General features: G+C 39.6%; 1 protein-coding gene across 5 annotated transcripts in view; it reads right to left on the bottom strand.

Moving 5' to 3' along the window:
* slc14a2 (solute carrier family 14 member 2) overlaps positions 1 to 18,837 on the bottom strand; it is a 51,511-nt gene that overhangs the window by 32,008 nt on the left and 666 nt on the right. Inside the window, exons 2-4 of one of the 5 annotated variants that reach the window (XM_063042867.1) lie at positions 15,001 to 15,148; positions 5,753 to 5,942; positions 4,077 to 4,205 (exon numbers count right to left, since the gene is read on the bottom strand). In XM_063042867.1, the coding sequence (XP_062898937.1) occupies positions 4,077 to 4,205; positions 5,753 to 5,942; positions 15,001 to 15,148 (467 nt within the window). Of the gene's footprint in view, positions 1 to 4,076; positions 4,206 to 5,752; positions 5,943 to 15,000; positions 15,149 to 18,837 lie in introns of those variants that run through there. The other 4 variants (XM_063042869.1, XM_063042868.1, XM_063042870.1 and 1 more) reach the window with 4 other exon arrangements.

Here is an 18,837-nt window from a genome sequence, read left to right as displayed (position 1 = left end):
TCAAGATGGAGTGATACTGGACCTCCACATAAGGACTGAGGTGGCAGTGGGGAACATTTTTGGATCCAGTGACCATATTTATATTACTTTTAAAACAGTTATAGGAAATGATAGAATGGCTCCAGAGATTAAAATCTTAAAGTTGACCAACTTTAAGGTCACTAGGCAGGATCTACCTGGGTTCACCTGGCTTAACCTGGCTTACTCTATTTAAAGGCAAAGGAACAGCTGGATGAGAGGAGATCTTATTGAAACCTTTCAAATGTTGAAAGGCCTAGACAGAGTAGATGTGGAAAGGGTATTTTCCATGGTGGGAGAGCCTAGGACAAGAGAGCACAGCCTCAGAATAGAGGGGTGTTCATTTAAAACAGAGATGCTGATAAATTTCTTTACCTGAAGGGTGGTGAATTTGTGGAATTTGTTACTATAGGCATCTGTGGAGACCAGGTCGTTGAGTGCATTTAAGGTGGAGATTGATAGGTTCTTGATTGAACACAGCTTCAAAGGTTATGGGGAGAAGGCCAGAGAGTGGGGCTGAGGAGAGGAGAAAAAGGGATCAGCCATGATTGACTGGTGGAGCGGACTCGATGGTCCAAATAGCCGAATTCTCCTCCTGTGTCTCATGGTCTTAAGAAGGGTAATAGAACAGGCCAGGGAACTAACAGGCTAACAGGCTGCTGAGTTTGACTTTGGTTGTAGGTAAGTTACTGGCTGGAATAATAAGGAACAAGATGTACCATCACTTGGATAGTCAAGGCTTGATCAGGAGATGTCAGCATTGTTTTATATGTGAGTGTGGGGGGGGGGTGTAGGTAGGATAGGGTCATGTCTGATAAATCTTTTGGAATTTCTCAAAGAGGTAACTAAGGTGATAGATGAATGTAAGGCATTTAATGTTTTCTATATGGACTTTAGTAAGGCTTTTGACAAGGTTCTGCATGGTAGGCTGATCTGGAAGGTTGGCTCATTTGGAATCCAGGAGAAGGTGACAAGGTGGATTCATAATTGACTTTATGGTAGGAAGCAGAGGGTGATGGATGAAGGTTGATTCTCTAACAGGAGGCCTGTAACCAGTGGGGGTATCCCAGTGGTCAGTGTTAGTCACATGGGATCTTTATTCCCTGGAGCACAGAAGAATGAGGTGTGACCTCATAGAAGTTTATAAAATCACGAGGGGTGTGGATAAGGTAGATGGTTGTAGTCTTTTCCCCAGGGCTGAGAATCCAGAACTAGAGACCACAGATACAAGATAAAAGGGGAGGGAATTAAAAGAAACCCTAGAGGTAACCTAACACAGCACATGGAATGGGTTGCCAGAGGAAGTGGTCGAGGTAGATACAATTGCAACATTTAAGAAGTATTTGGATGGGTACCTGGAGGAGAGGAGTTTGGACTGAATTATAGGCAACTGGGACTAGCAGGTGAATGATACGGTCATTGGGCTAAAGGTCCTATTTCCGTGCTGTATCCTATACAGTATTACTTTGATGAGATTGGCTGAAAATGTGTTGGACAACATAAACAGCACCTGTTCTGAGTTTGACGTAGTTCTGTGTAAAATTGATGGAGACATGGAGAATGGGGGTAAAGCAAAGACAAACTCCTACTCCCCAGTCACTAACCAATGAAAATTAGGCAATGGATTTTCAAATAAGCACTGGGAAACCGATGCTGGAAGTGCCAGAGGTAGTATATGCTTCATGCAAAATAAATGTCTTCCCATTGGCTCTGCCCATCTTCTTGGCTGTCTTAAAATTTTGTAATATAATAGTCTTGAGCACAACCCTTGCTTTTGTGATGCTGCTTCCTCACGTGAGTGGACATACTGTATACCAATTTCCAAAAAACTGGGTAAGGGGCTCACCTAGGAGCTCCAACTGAACCATGCCTTTTGAAGACACGATAGACTGCAGATGTGGGAGCCACAGTCCGCTGGTGGGGCTCAGCAGGTCAGACTCATGCAGAGTATCTTCCCTCTTTATGCAAACCCGATGCCAGATTTTGACCTGAAACGTTGACAATTCAGTTGTTGCTCATAATGATGAGTTCCCCAGCAAATTCTTTATTGAACCATGGTTTATGCTGCCTGATCAGCTGTAGGAAATATTGTAGGGTTGAAGGCACTTGGCTGGTTTGGCAAATGACAGAGCTATTGATATGAGACAGATCAGTCCCTGAGAGATCCAAAAATGTCACTTAATTCCAGTTATTCCGTGCTGTAAAGGAATCTTCCAAGCAATTTCTCCATTTTCTGGGACCACCACTGGACAGTATTCGATGCAACTTCTGGGATGATATCCCATAAATTTTCAGTATGATGGTTTTTCTTGGAAAGTTTTAGCCACTGTTAAAAAGGGTTATTACATTAAAAAGTTAAAGGACTGACATATTTTTGTTGTTAGGAACCCTTAAAACATTATGATTTAATCTGAGTGTTTATTCTTATTCCTTTGTTTGTCCTTTGGCTCTCACTTATCTATCAAGTGAGACATTGCAGTCATTTATTCATGTGGCAAAGTAGTCCTGTCACGTCAAATAATAGTAAAGCCCTCTTGAATCATCACGTACCATTAATGGATTAAGCTAGAGTCAGAAAAGGAAAACAGAAGGCCAGAAACGGAAAAATAAGTTTGATAAGGAAGAGGTGGCTTCAGTGTATGGACCTCTCACAAATCACTGAGCACACTAGGTCTCATACTGTTATTTATCTGAAAACATATCTCTCATCAATCTTGAATATTTTGGCATCAAATAAATCTCCTTCTGCATTGCTCATTAGTCTATGTATATTTTAAAATCATATGGGGTACCCAAGTGGAGAAATATGAAATTTAAATAATAAACGGAAAGAGTTTTTGAACATAGAGTCTTATAATGTCCTTTAGTCATTTTCAACTTCATTCACATACTCTTACCTTCTTCTAAGTAGCAGGGCCTGTTTGTCTTAATGATATGTTTCATAGCTTAACCATATCACTCTTAGCTTTGACTCAGGAGGTGATGGCTTTGAGTTCAGTCCAGAGCCTTGAGCATAAGATGTAGGTTAATATTTCAGCGTTGTACAGGTAGTATGTTGAAGGTTTTGGATTTCAATTTACATTTTCAACCAACAACTTGTCTGTTCTCTTTGGTAGATATAAAGTATCCTATTGCACTCCCAAGACATTCAATGATATTTTCCTGAGGCAGTTGTTACCTTATTTGATTCAGCTAAAAAAAGAAATGATCATCTTGGGTAGAAAGAGGTTTTAACAGGTTTCTGATGCTTCCAGCTCCCTCCTGTTTGACAGACAGCTAGAGTATGCCCCCAGGGTGCTGAGAACATTCAGCCTTTTCTCATTGTTTAAGTTTTGCATTCATGTTTCTTTAAAGGCACACACTCAGTGGCCACTTTATTAGGTATACCTGCTCTTAATGCAAATATCTGATCAATCAATCATATGCCAGCAACTCAATGCATAACAGCATGCAGACGTAGTCAAGAGGTACAGTTGTTGTTCAGACCAAACATCAGAATGGGGAAAAAATGCAATCTAAGTGATTTTGACCATGGAATGATTGTTGGTGCCAGATAGGGTGGTTTGAGTATCTCAGAAACTGGTGATCTTCTGGGATTTTCATGTGCACCGGTCTCTAGAATTTACAGAGAATGGTGTGAAAGACAAAGAAAACTGCACTATGCAGTGAGCGGCAGTTCTGTGGGTGAAAACGCCTTGTAATGAGAGAGGACAGAGGAGAATGGCCAGACTCGTTCAAGTTGACAAGAAGGCGACAGTAACTCAAATAACCATGCATTACAACAGTTGATGTGCAGAAGAGCATCTTGGAACGCATAACACACCAAACTTTGAAGTGGCCGGCTTACAGCAGCAGAAGACCATGAGCAGACACTCAGTGACCACTTTATTAGGTACAGGAGGTGGCAATTAAAGTGGCCACTGTATGTACAGTATGTACAGTACTTCATATTAATGGATGATATGCAAATTAAATTATTATATTTTCAAAAACCAGAGGTTTGAGTGTAGAATATGTGCATCAATGGTACTAAATTTTTTTAAAAATACTTCACATACCACATAATTGACATGAGAATCACAGGTAGAAGCAACCACCAGTACCAATCTCCTTTGTTGGAAAATACAGCCATCAGAATGCCAACCAGGTTTCCATTGTATCCATAAAGACCCGCTTCAACTGCAGATCTGAAACACAAACAACACAATGTATGTTCATAACCCCAAATTAACAATTTAGAAGAGAATGGTTTTGTTCAGTTTAGATGAAAGGCTTTTGGTCTGAACTGAAGGGCAGTTCAAGGGCAGAGGTAGAGCTACTGCTCAGAGTGCCAAAGACTTGGGTTCAATCCCGACCTTGGATGCCAGCTATGTAGAGTTTGCACATTCCCCTTATGACATGTGGGTTTCTCCTGGTTGGTCTGCTTTCCTCCCACATGCCAAAGATCTGTGGACTGGTAAATTAGAAAGGCCATAATAAATAGCCTTTAATGTGCAGCTAACTCTTAGGATCTACGGGAAATGAATAAGAATGTTGGGGGAATACAAATTGGCATTAGTATATGACACAAATACAAGAGAATCTGCAGATGCTGGAAATCAACACATAAAATGCCGGAGAAACTCAGCAAGTCAGGCAACTTCTATGGAAAGGAATAAACAGTTGATGTTTCAGACCAAGACTCTTCATCAGGCTTAATATAAGATTAGTGTAAATAGGTGCTGATGGTTGACACAGACTTGGTGGGTTGAAGGGTTTGTTTCTGTGTTGTATCCCTATGTATTTCACCTTGCACAGTGTTCTAATTCTTTTGAACTGCGCGGTTCCTTCTGAGGGTGAGGTGGCAGCCTTGGGGATGGATGTTAAGAGTGTATGAACGCACCATTAGGTGTATATTAAGCTTGCTTCTACTGTACTCTCTTTATTGTTTTATTATTCAGTGGACTATTTGCATGTTTTATTGCATTTATGAGACTGCAGGCAACAACTTTGCAGTACATTAATGATTTGTTTTACTGGAAGAATATAATCTTTAACCTAAGACGTTCAGAAAATTTGTAAAACATTTTTTCCAAAATCTGTCTTTGCTTCAATATTCCCTTTTTTCTCCATTCTTCCTACTTTCTAATTTAAATCATTTCAAGTAAAAAAAATGGATAGTCAGAGGCTTTTTCCTAGGGCTGAAATGGCTAGCACCAGAGAGCATAGTTTTAAGGTGCTTGGAAGAGGGTACAGAGGAGATGTCAGGGGTAAGTTTTTTACACAGAGAGTGGTGAGTGCATGGAATGGGCTGCTGGCGGCGGTGGTGGAGGCGGAACGTATGAGAAAAATGAGGAAGATAGTAGAAATTCCAGGCAAGTGCTTCGAGAGGTCTGTTGGTAGAATAGATGGTAAAAGAAATTCAATACATCAATTTGTAAGGCAAATGTGAAGTAAAAAATAATTGCAATATGTTGTTCATGAACTTCCTCAATAAAGGTCAAGGGAGTGAAAGAAATTAGTTGATGGAAATATTTAAGCCATCTGTTAAGGCTTTGTGGTCAAATGTATCATCTAACAAATCTATAAACTATAATTTCAGAAATCAGGATAGATTTTCCAATGAAGGCATGTGTTCATGCTAATAACTGTCTCACACTTTAAACCTCCCATACATAAATATAGATCACAAGCATTAAAACACTTCAAAGTCTTAAAATTAAGGAGCAAACGTATATTAGCACAATACATTTACCTGTTCTGACTGAGCAAAACCGCTGCCAGAGTTGAGAACACAGTGCCCACAATGCTATTCAGTGCCCACCACGGATTATGCAAAATTAAAGCGGCCAAGATAATAATCCCACTTAATGAATTGTTGACAAACATCACCTGAGCAATTCCACGCAAGTTCCAGTCAATGAAACGAAGCAGAATGTTTTGTTCTGTAATGTTTTTAGAAAAATATTTTAGAACATCCATTTTGTGCACATGACATTCACTTAATGCATCCAAGTTACTTCCAGAGTAAAGTTAAACTGCAAGTTGAAATGAACATGCTTGATAATGTTTGAATCTTAAACTACTGGTCTGCACAAAGTATAACTTCATTGCCCAAAATGCTTTGAATGAGCCGTGCAATACTTAGCAGAATATGGACAGAATCAGAATCAGAATCAGGTTTATTATCACTGGCATGTGTCATGAAATTTGTTAACTTAGTAACGGCAGTACAATTCAATACATGATAACATAGAAAGAAAACAAATGAACAAGTAGATTAATTACAGTAAGTATATATATCACTGAGTTGGTGCCGTCAGGGTTCTGTATCTCCTCTCTGACGGTAACAGTGAGAAGAGGGCATGTCCTGAGTGATGGGGGTCCTTAATAATGGACGCCGCCTTTCTGAGGCACCGCTTCAACTGAGATTGAAGTGTCACAGTTTTTCCTACATTACACAGTCGCAGGATCACAAGGACTCGGCCCTTGCTAGTACCCTCCAGGGGATCAGCTGCAGAACAAGAGGAGGCCAAGAGGAGAAAGGAGCAATATGGCCCCAGAGCTCTCCGTATTAGTAATGAACGTAGCACTAAACCATCATTCAGCAAATCTATTCTGTTCATAAATCTATAGTTGCTATTTGATCCTTTCTCTGTTGCTGACCATCACAGTTCCCAAAATTCCAAAATAAATAAATTCAAAACAAGTGTATACATTAAGCCATCAGATGCAGACATCAACCAGTTACCACCGAGCATTCTCCTGATGTGTTTGGGCCTTTGCATGTCCTGGAACTCTAGATTCCCGATGAAGGGTCTTGGCCCGAAACATTGACTGTATATTCCCATCCATTGATGCTGCCTGACCTGCTGAGCTCCTCCAGCACATTGTGTGTATTGCTCTAGATTTCCAGCATCTGCAGTACCTCTTGTGTCCTGGAACACCAATATATAACTGCAGCATGGCTTTCAGGTGAGATGGCCAACAGTAAGGGTCATGGCATTGGCAATGATTGTGATGCTACTTTAAAAGTACAAAATGCACATTGGTCCCTACAATGCCCGATAGTTATATTTTCTATCTTTACAGCCAACTAAGTTTGAGGAGGCAGTGAGGAAATAACATTTGGCTATCTCAGTTTTTTTTTGTGTGGGTGGGACTTCATTCTGATTCATTCTTTCTAACGGCTCCTGGAATTTCTTGCTGGGATGATCAGTTCAAGGCAAGTTTAAGTTTAAGGTGGAGGTCAGACTGAGCAGATGGTGCATCTGAGCTCTGCACCAGGGAAGCCAAATGGATTGGATGCCGACTTTGTGCAAAACCTCCATTCAGATTGCATACATGACCCGGGGCTTCCACTGTCCCAGCTGTTTTAATTCACTCACCCATTCATTCAGCTCGCCCTCTCCTTGGCTTCCTTTGCTTTCCGCAGCAAGTTCAACAGCTTGTGAAAAAGCAGCTTATTTCTCAACTTGACACATGACCGCCCCAAGTCAGCACAAAACTTGACAATGTCATGTAATGATTCAGCCACTTCCAGTTATACCTCCTCTGAAGTCACCTTTTGTTTCTTTATTTCCACCATTACACCCACTTTTGGCTTGCAACACCATCCTTATTGTCATCTAATCTTACCCGCATTCCTTAATTTTACAGACTCTCCTTTTGTTCTTTCTCCATTCAGTCTTTCTCTGCATTTGAAAGTACTTCACCTACTTATTTAAAACACAGGAGATTCTGCAGATGCTGGAGATCCAGAGCCACACACACAAAATGCTGGAGGAACTCAGCAGCTCAGACAGCATCTATGGAATTTAATGCGGAAACATCGACTCTTTATTTCTTTCATGAGCTGCTGAGTTTCTGCAGCATTTTGTGTGCGTTATTTATTTACTTATCTATTATTTGTTCCTGTTCTGCTGAAAAGCTATGGACCTAAAGTGTTTACTTTCCTTGTGTACAAATTCTGCTTATCAGCTGAGCAATGTGAGCATTTTCTGTTTTGTGTCAAATCTGCAACATTTGAAACATTTTGCAACATCTGCAACTTTTTTAGTTCGCCGTGTATAACGTTTTTACTGTGCATTCTGGGTTTTGCTCATTAATTGGTGTGTAAGATGACCCAGGTTTATTTTCCCCCCTTAACAGTGTTCTTTAGATGGCTTTCCCTGAAGGCACGAAATTGAGTATAGTGAACAAAGGTTTCCTGATGAACAGTCATTGATCTGAAACATTCGCTCTGTTGCTCTATCCATGCATGCTGTCTGATTGGTTGTGCATTTCTCTGCTATGGTTCTTGTGTCTTCCTATTGTTAAAGGAAATCTGGAGCAGTAAAACTACATGGACATTATAATACAGAAGAGGGCCATTTTTCACATTTGTCTTGATTATTATCTTTCAAACAAATATGAATCTAATCCAATATGCCCTGAACATTTCAATAATCCTGCAAATATTTTCTTAGAATGCATCTATGGACTTGGGTTCTTATTTAGCTATTGTCTTTTGGGAGAAATCGTGCAGCAACCTAACAGTCCACAATTAAAATAGATGTGCAAAAAATTAATCTCTCATTTGCCCTGATGCTTTACAAACTTTTATTTCACTGGTAGATTTGGCTTTGAACCCATGTTAAAGCATGATGTTAATGTATCTCAATAATTACCCATGGAGTATGTTGAAAAAGAATTAGGGATCATGTATTTTTCATACATACATAGAACACCGAATAATAGAGGGTGAAAAGTTGAACTATTTAAGGGGAGTCTGAAGGAGAACTTCTTCCTTCAGAGGGTGGTGTGAGTGTGAAACGAGCAGAGTGAGTGGTAGATGTCAATTAAATTGCAACATTTAAGAAAAGTTTGAATAGGCACATGGATGGAAGGGATATGAAGGGCTATGGTCCAGGTGCAGGTAGATGGGACTAGGCAGAAAAGTGGGTCAGCATGGACTAAATGGGCCAAATGGCTTCTTTATGTGCTGTACTGCTCTATTACTCTACAGCAGAGGTCGGCAACCTTTTTAAGCCCAAGATCTCCTACCTTGGCCTTAGTGAAAGGCAAGATCTACCTACTAAATCGTTTAGAGAAAAAACAACCCAGATTGTACTTCCAACTTGAGGCCTTTTATTTGGGCTAATTGTTTTTGAATTACATAAAAGGCTTTTGTCAAACTTTCAAATTAATTCAACCAAGAAAACACTGTAACTAGAATATCAAACAGGCCGTAGCTGTTTTTCTTTAAGAATATTACAATACTTCATACCTTTTGTAGTAACTTCTACTTTGAAAAAGGACCACCCGACAACTTCATAAAGAAACAACTTTATCTGGGACGGCAAAACCAATGCGGCAGAGGGGCTTATACACATGCACAGAGAAGACCGGACGTAAAACCCCACAACCCCGGAAACAACCTCTGTTTACAAACAGCTTTCCGTAGTGGGAGTATTGCTATATTATCATTATCCTAATTGCTATTAACTTATCTTTATAATGCTTACATTACAACACTTCTCCCTCTTCAAATTCCAACATTCCCCAAATGTAAAAGAACTGGGAAACAAAAAACAGTGGTGTCATTAGCTTGCGTACCCCTGAAACTTATACAAGTGTCTCAGTAACAGTTTACCAATACAAAACACCTGAAAAACGTGGCAGATTCAACATTCAGTCTAACAAAGGAAACTGTCCATTCAAATATTCAATCTGTCAGGAGGTTTGCGAGGGCGCTGTGTTGCAGTGGTTTGTTGACTTGCTGCCTGAGATAAAGAAACGAGGAGCACGAGGAACTGTCAGATGATGCGTGGCTACTGGATTTAGGGTTTCTGACAGACCTAATGGCTAAATTAATTGCACTTAACAACGAGCTCATGGGAAAAGACCGACACCTGCCCCACATGATAAGCGCAGTAAATGCGCTTAAGGCCAAGCTCGGTGTTTGGATTTCAAATTTAAAGAACGGGCGGCTGATACACTTTCCCAACTTGGAGAAACTGTTATAGGCCATCAAGAAAAAGAAAATGCTTTTCGCCCTGAGCAGTACTGTGCTTACCTAGACAAACTGGCAATAGAGTTCAATTGGCATTTTGGGGAGTTAAACGTCATGAAAGATATTGCTACATTTATTTCAAACCCATTTCTGCTGATCGATATTGAACAGATACCAGCCAAATTCCAGCAAGTATTTGGTGTGCCAAGTGATATTGAAATGGAAATAATTGATTTGCAAAATGACATCGAGCTTAAAGCAAGATCAGGGGACGGTGACTTTTGGGGGCTACTTCGGGTCAACTTATCTGTGTGAAATTGTATTTTCACAGATGAAAATTATTAAATCTAAGTACAGGAGCTGTCTTACTGACAGACACCTCATTGACTGTCTCAGACTGGCTATCTGTACTTATGAGACAAATTTCAGGGAACAAGCAGAAAGTATTCAGCCCCAGTCATCACACTGAGTGCAACAGTCAGTTTTTATTCATTTATTTTTCGTGTTGAAATGAAATGAAATAATGAAACTTAGAATTAAAGGTGTTGTAATGTGAGCATTATAAAGATAAGTTAATAGCAATTAGGATAATGGTAATATAGCAATAGTCCCGCTACAGAAAGCTGTTTGTAAACAGAGGTTGTTTCCGGGGTTGCAGGGTTTTACTTCCGGTCTTTTCTGCGCATGTGTGTATAAGCCCCTCCACCACATTGGTTTTGCCGTCCCAGGTAAAGTTGTTCCTTTGGACATGAAGTTGTCGAGTGGTCCTCTTTTGAAGTAGAAGTTACTACATATGACTAACATATGCGCCCTAGGAGTAAAATTTGCTTTTGCGTCAAAAGGTTTATCAGGCATAATGTATTTGTGTATTTATTTTTCATTTTTTTCAGGATCTACTGGGAAAGTCTCAAAGATCGACCGGTCGATAGCAATCGACCGGTTGGGGACCACTACTCTACAGCATAAGGACAGGCCCTACAGTCCATGACATCCGTGCTGATTCGGATGCCAGTTTAAGCTGCACATCTGCCTGTACATGTTCCAACTCCCTCTATTTGCTATCTGTTCGTGTGTCAGTCTAATTTTGCTATTGCATATCTCACTATCACCACCCCCCCCACCCCCCGGCAGTGCACCTACCAATATCTGTGTAAAAAATCTTGCCTTGTAAATCTCCTTAAACTTTCCTCTTACCTCTCGTATTTGGCATTGCCACTCAGTGAAAAATTTAATCCAAGTAAATTTCTGATTTAAGCAAAATACAGTAAACCTTAATTTCCGAGCAACCACTGAAAATTCTATTTTTATTTGTGGAGTCTTTGTTGTTTGTAATCTAATTATTGTTGAAAACTGAAAAAAAAAATTCCTTTCTGTATTTTTCTGTATTCCCTTTCTGTATTTCTCTTTCAATCCTATATTGCTTCTTATTGAATTTTGCTTCCTTTTGACAATTTTACAATTAATTAAATATTCTAATTTATATTTCCTGGTTTAGAATCTTCATGGCTAATTGGTTTAAATGCCTTTACCATTGTTTACTTGTTCCTACACACCACAAATACCCTGTGGAGCATGGCAGACTAAATATTATCTGCAGGAATGATAAAAAGCCATTCAAATGCCTGCCAAAGGTTAGCAGGCAGCACTAAATGTACTGGACTGCAAGTCCCATGATCTCGCACCTGACTGCTTGAAGCACCAGTATCTTCCAAAGCTATTTAACAATGATAATTTTATAGTCTGCTCTAAATCTTTGATACTTAAGCTTAAATCCATGGCCTCTGACTTTGGGAATTTTAATTTGTGAGCTATCTCTAACCATTTTTCCCCTTGTCCTTCTAATTTTAAATATCTCCATGAGGTGTACTCTTTATTTTGCCTCAAAACCCTCCTTGGACAGCATTCACTATCTACCAGGTACTGTTTAACTAATGTTTTATAATGCTACTATAAATGTGCTGTATTTTATATTTACTGATGTTAGAATCCTCCCGCCACTTTTTTTGCCCTGTTCACCTTCTTCTCAATTCCCACTTGAAATTTCTCAGAATTATTTATTTTGTTCGGCTGAAGGGTCTCGGCCTGAAACGTCGACTGTACTTTTTCCCATAGATGCTGCCTGGCCTGCTGAGTTTCTCCAGCATTTTGTGTGTGTTGCTTGGATTTCCAGCATCTGTAGATTTTCTCTTTTTTGCTAGTTTTGCTACAGTTTACAAAGAAATGGAATCAGGGTTGCAAAAGACTTTGGCTAATAGGAGCGACTAGTGTTACAAAGTGCAAGATAGGATTAGTGTAAATATAAGCTATATGTGGTCAGATATGAAGATGAGCAGTGATCAGTGTGTGAAGAATAATGATGGCTTATTTGTTTAGGATTTTATCTGCATATTGCATGCATTTTTAGTGTAGCATAATGCCATGTTCAATATTCAATAAACTGGTTAAACATATTGGAAAGTACAGATTTACCATTTTGTGAGTTTAAAGTAAGATTGACTCACAGTGACCTGGCATTATGCCTGTACTTAGGGAACACTGTTTAGCAGCAGGAAGAAATCTCACCCACCACTTGCGTTACTTAAGAAGATTATCAATTATCTGTAAGCATGTTGGTGACTCATTTGAAAATAAACTGTGGAAGTTTACCAGGTATTGATATTTGATTAGCATGGGAGCGTTGGCGGCCATTCGTGTGACTAACGAAGCTCACAGGTTAATCAAATTGAGAACATTGCGAACAAAGAAAGTGAACAAAGGCAGCTTTCTTAAAGGAGCAGGAGGAGGGGAAGTGGTTTTCTTAGCAAGAGATCTTATCCTTGAAGAGCCTTTGGCCTGCAGTTTAGCTATGTCCACCTGACGAGGGGATAATGCATAAGGAGATTATTTCTAGAAGTGCCAAGCACAGTGATCTGTCAACTTTGCCGTTCAACCACAACTATTCCTACAGTAACATTTTGCAGTTTCACCTACATTGATGTATATGGGAGATGGAGTAATAGTGTCTTAGCCTGTCCTTACTATTTCCTATTTGCCTGCATTTGACTCATATCCTTAGTTTAAACATTTCCTGTCCAAATAACTTTAAAATATTGTTATTGTACCTGCCTCAGCTACTTTCTCCGGCAGCTAGACCCACATATTCACCACTCTCTGCATGAAAAAGTTAACTCTCAGATCTCTTTTAAATTTTTACCATCTCACATTAAATTTATGCCCTCTACTTTTTGATTTCTTATCCCTAGGGTAAAGACAGTGTGCATTCACCCTACCTACAGTATCGTCCTCATGATTTTATGCACTGCTAGAAGATCACTCTTTAATCTCCTACCCTCCAAGGAATAAAGTCCTAATCTCTCCCTACAACTTAGGCCCTCGAGTCTTGGCATCGTTCTCGTAAATCTTCTTTGTACTCTTTCCAGCTTAATGATATATTTCCTATAACTGTAGACGATATTCCAGGTGCAGCCTCACCAACATCTTACACAAGATAATAGAAGCCTGATATTTAAGGAGAGCTGAATTCCTCTCTCCAGTTGGAGAATGTGTACACGTGGATACTCAGGGGTTCTGGGTTTACCAATGGCGCGAAGGGCCATTCATTGTATCCAAGTTACCTTGATATTGTACCTTCCTCAACCACTTACTCTGGCAGCTAGTTTCACATTTTCACCACCCTCTGCATGGAAAGGAAATCATAACCAGAAACGTTGACTGTACCTCTTCCTATAGATGCTGCCTGGCCTGCTGCGTTCACCAGCAATTTTTACGTGTGTTGCTTGAAATTCCAGCATCTGCAGATTTCCTCGTGTCAGAGATTCCTGCTGGTTTACAGAATTTGCCTGATAACAAGGAAATCAGCATTTCCTTGGTATCAGGTAAATTCTGTAAACTAGCAGGGAATACTTGATACTAAGGAAATCAGCATGCATTCATTCTGCAACAATCTCTTCTTTCACAAGACTTTTGTACCAGACTAAAAGGTGGTGAATTTGGGATCAGGGTCATTCCACCAAACACTTTGTTCCTGACATCATTTTCAAAGAGCATGTGCAAATGGAGAGCACAATTTAACAGAAACATTCTGTCCACATGAACATCATAGCCTGGAACACTGTGGTATATATTGCTTCATAATTCAGATAGGATATAAACATTTGTCATTATCTCATACATAATATACAACTTGGCAAACAATGTAGGTACACACAGAAATTATGAGCTTTTTTAAATAGCAAAGGATTGGGAAATGTTGGTATAATGTTTTATTTTTAAAGGGACCTGCATGTCCTTGTTCAGATGTCACTGGAAACTATTACATAGGTGCAGTTGACAATTAGAGAATCAAATGGAACAGTAGCCCTTTTTTACTGGAGAATTTGAGTATAAGTATAAAAATGTTTTACTACAACTGTATTGGTCTGTGGTTAGACTATATCTGGATTAGGGGACACAATCTTGGACCCAAATAAGTATGTACTTACCATGCAAGGAGTGCCGTGAAGATTCACCAGACTGCAATAGTTTGATCGGTCTGCTATATCTAGAAAGACTGTGCAGGGTAGGCCTCTGTTCTAGAAGACTGAATTAGATCAAATTGAAATCTATTGGGTAGATATGGGAAGGAAGCTCACCATTGCTAAGGAACTAGAACCAGTGAGCACAATCTTAACTTACAGTAAGTGGTGGGTCATTATAATTGAAATGAAGACATTTTTTCCACTCAGGAGGAGGTGAATCTTTGGGATTCTCTATTCCAAAGGACTGGGGAGTTTTGGCATTTATTGCATTCAAAACTGGTATCAATAGATTTCTGGATACTAGAGGAATTGAGGACTACGGCAACAGTGCAGGAGAAAGGAGTAGATATAGAAGATAAGCCAATTTTGTTGAATGGCAGAGCAGGTTCTGTTAGTATTCAGTCTCTCAACTTATATATGTATGCATTTTGCATACTTCCTTATTTTTACTCAAATTAATAAAGATAAAAGATCAACAAAACAGCTTCTTACCTTTAAGCCAATTGCCAAAATTGTTAATCTTATTAGGGAGGTCTACAAAATCTTCACAATTGCATTTGAAAGACTCAACCTCTTTGATAGCTGTATTCTGTTCTTTAGATTCTGGTTGAATTTGGTGCAGGAATGTATTTGACTCCACCTAAAATTCACGATCATTCACAGAATTTCCATAAAAAAAGCTCTTTAAAGTTAAGGACAGACTTAACAAAGTTAAGTTAAGAACAAATGGCAATAACAATATAGCATTTACTGCAAAGCTTAGAAACTTAAGATGTGCCTCGTAAATAACACCGTACCAAAAGAGCCTAGAACCCATTTATAACATAGGTAAGAACTTCAATAACAGCTTGTAACCAAGAGTACTACTTCACATAGGTACATTTATTTTCATAAGGCATATTTACTTTTAATAGATTCAGTTTCAAGATTTTATTGTTGCTTTGTGATCACATCCCTCAATTCAGTTCATATAAACCAAAACCCCCTACTGAGAAAATCAAATATTTGCATGGAAGTGCACTGAAACATGAACTTAATATAACTGAAGCTGCAGTTTGATATTTCAACTGTTGAATAAATTTAAGTGAAAATGAAACATTAGAGATCAAGTAATTTATAATACACAATAAATAGCAGCGGCTCTGATGTTCAGAGGGATCTTGTGGCTTCATGAAATTGGCAACTCAATTGACTAGGGTAATTTTAACGCAAAGGGTAATTATCAAGGTGCATAGCATACTTGGCTACATTGTTTAGGACACTGAGTATAACTATGTGGAAGTTCATGTTGCATCTGCATAAAACTTTGGTTAAGCTGCATTTGAGGGACTGTGTGCAGTTCTGGTTTCCACACTGCAGGAAGATTGTGGAGAAGCTGCAGCAGAGGTTCACCGGTTTACTTCCTAGAATAGAGGTAATGATCTCTAAGGAGAGGTTTGACAAAATTGGATTGTTTTGCTTGGAGTGGCAGAAGCTGAAGGTCAAGTTGACAGCAGCATATAAAATTATGAGCAGTGTAGATAGGGTACATACAGAATATTTCTGGTGGTCGATCACAACAGGGCATAGATTTAGGGAGGGAGAAGGAAAGTTTAAAGGGGATTGGCAAGCAAGTTTGTTTTACAGAGACTGACAGGTGCCAAGAAAGCTCTGCCAAGGGAGGTAGTAGAAGCAGATACAAGAGCAATGTTTAAAAGGCATTTAGTCAGACACTTGAAGCGGCAGGGTATAGAGAGATACATGGCATGGGTAGCCAGATGGGATTAGTTTAACCTGGCATCATGGTTGGCACAGATATCCAGAACCTTAGGGCCTAATCTCATGTCGTACTGTTATATGCTCTGTGTAAAGTTCAGAATTTAGAGATGTTATAACATAAAATAAGATGATATAGAATTTATTTTCAAAGGAAGTGTTGGGGATATAGGATTTGAAAATTTTAATTTTTGGCTTTATTGCACAGCTTTGATGCCACTCCTGGTGCTTTGTGCTCTTTCACTATGTTTTTTTTTATCTTTATTAACATTTTCTTCACCCAGCTGTTCAAATTGATCCAAATTGTGGATCTTTGCCACTTTTTATGTAAGTCTATAGACCTATTATTTACATTTGGGCAATTGTGTGGGATGCAGACCAGTCACATGACAAATTCCATCCAACCTAAGTGTTGATGTTGAGACAAGCATTTTAATATGCTGTGATGTGCTAAGACCATACACCATAAGTCATAGGAGCAGAATTAGGCCATTTGGCCCATTGAGTCTGCCCCACCATTCAATCATGGCCGATCCTTTTTTTCTCCTCAACCCCATTTCGCAGCCTTCTCCCCGTAACCTTTGATGCAATGTCCAATCAAGAACCTATCAATCTCTGCCTTAAATACACCCAATGACCTGGCGTCCACAGCTGCATGTGGCAACAAATTCCACAAATTCACCACCCTCTGGCGAAAGAAATTTCATCGCATCTCTGTTTTGAATGGACATCCCTCTATCCTGAGGCTGTGTCCTCTTGTCCTAGACTCCCCCACCATGGGAAATATCCTTTCCCCATCTACTCTGTCTAGGCCTTTCAATATTCGAAAGGTTTCAATGAGATCCACCCTCATCCTTCTAAATAACAATGAGTACAGACCCAGAGCCATCAAATGTTCCACATTTCCTGGAAATCTGATGCTGAATTAAAATTTAGCTAATTTGAGTCATTCACTCTTCGAAATCAGACTATTTTTAATTTTAGTGTGAATTATTCAAACTTTAACTTAATACTTTTCCCCAAACTTCATATTTTTCTTTAAATGAATGGTGTGTTTGTCAATTTGTCCTATAATTCTTTTTTTTAACAATGAATACATAAAACGACTGAATAGTTTTTGGTGAGATATTTCTGTTAGTGCAGTGTATGCTGGTAATGTAAATACAACCACAGAAAAATTAGGATGGATGTTTTCATAGTTTATTGTTAAATTGACACTATTGCAATGACACGTATAATGAATTTAAAAGGCAAGGTATTTGTTTAGAAATTAAAGGAAAACTGAAATATGTACATAAACAGTATACAGCCTTTGGAATATCTTCCTTTATGAGTAGAGGAAGTTTGAAAAATACCCTCTTGTAAAAGTTTGAAAGTACAGATAGGGCATTGTCCTTCTCAGACAAATGAATCAAGCTTCAGAAACAGGTGTCTTGGCAATGTACCATGAACACACATCGCATTTTGGGCGGTACAGTAGCGTAGCGGTTAGCGTAACGTTATGCCAGTAGTAGTGGTGCATGCGAGCTCGATTTCAAAGTTGATAGGTACATAGATAGTAGGGGTATGGGGGGTTTTGGTCCCGGTGCAGGTCGATGGGAGCAGCCAGTTTAAATAGTTCGGCATGGACTAGATGAGCCGAAGGTCCTGTTTCTGTGCTGTACTTTTCAATGCCTCGAGGAGTCCGTGATAGTGGTTCAGTCGCCGCCGCTGTGGGTGATGAATTTGTCCGTTCTCCCTGAGACCGGTGCTCCGGTTTCCTCCCGCATTCCAGAGATGTACGGGTGAGGGGTAGTACACTGGGGGCATGCGACACCTGCGGACTGCGCCCCCCAGCACATGTTACATGTGGAGAGTGTTGCTCGCAAACGCCGCATGTTATTGTGTGTTCCGATGTTTGAACGTACATGTGACAAATAGAGCAAATCTTTATATCTTTAATCGATAAACTCATGTAAACCGTTTATAAACTGCCACAATCACATCTCTTATTTGGCAACAGGATAAGTGAACAAGAGAATGGTCACCGCATATTACCAAAGCATTGCAGCTGAACCTGACTGTCTTACAGAATACTCCGTTTCAGCTGGCATATGCACGGTAATTTTCAGCTTTCTATTTGGATACCTCTGGCCTCATAATCACCCCAGATTTCCACTTGCCCCTCACTGACAACTTAGTATTCAGCTGCCTTGTTGAGTTCTGAAATTCTCTGTCTTCTGCTCTACTCCGTGCTAATCCTTTGGGCGCTATAAAGCTCTTTGACAAGGCGTTCGGTCACTTCTCCCAATGCTGTACTTCTCTTCCATGCCGCGATCTGAAATTGCTGTATGATATAACTCTTTTGTGAAGTTGTTCTAATCGATGTTAAAGATGCCGAATGCATTGAAGTCGCATTTGGTTGCTACATTCCCCCCTCCCCCCATGGCACATAGCTGCACAATGATCCAGCACTTGCTCCCAGTGTGGATCGGTCGGACAGTGAGTGAAATCAAATCAGGAAACCCAATAGCTGTAGCTGTCAAGAGAAAGCATAGTAAATCTGGCAGGTATCACAGTGCGAAGCAACTTCCT

Source organism: Mobula hypostoma, chromosome 3, assembly GCF_963921235.1.
Source record: "Mobula hypostoma chromosome 3, sMobHyp1.1, whole genome shotgun sequence".
In the NCBI taxonomy this organism is placed as follows: Eukaryota; Metazoa; Chordata; class Chondrichthyes; order Myliobatiformes; family Myliobatidae; genus Mobula; species Mobula hypostoma.
Note: the sequence above shows the minus strand (reverse complement) of the source record. Positions and strands in the feature narration are given on the sequence as shown.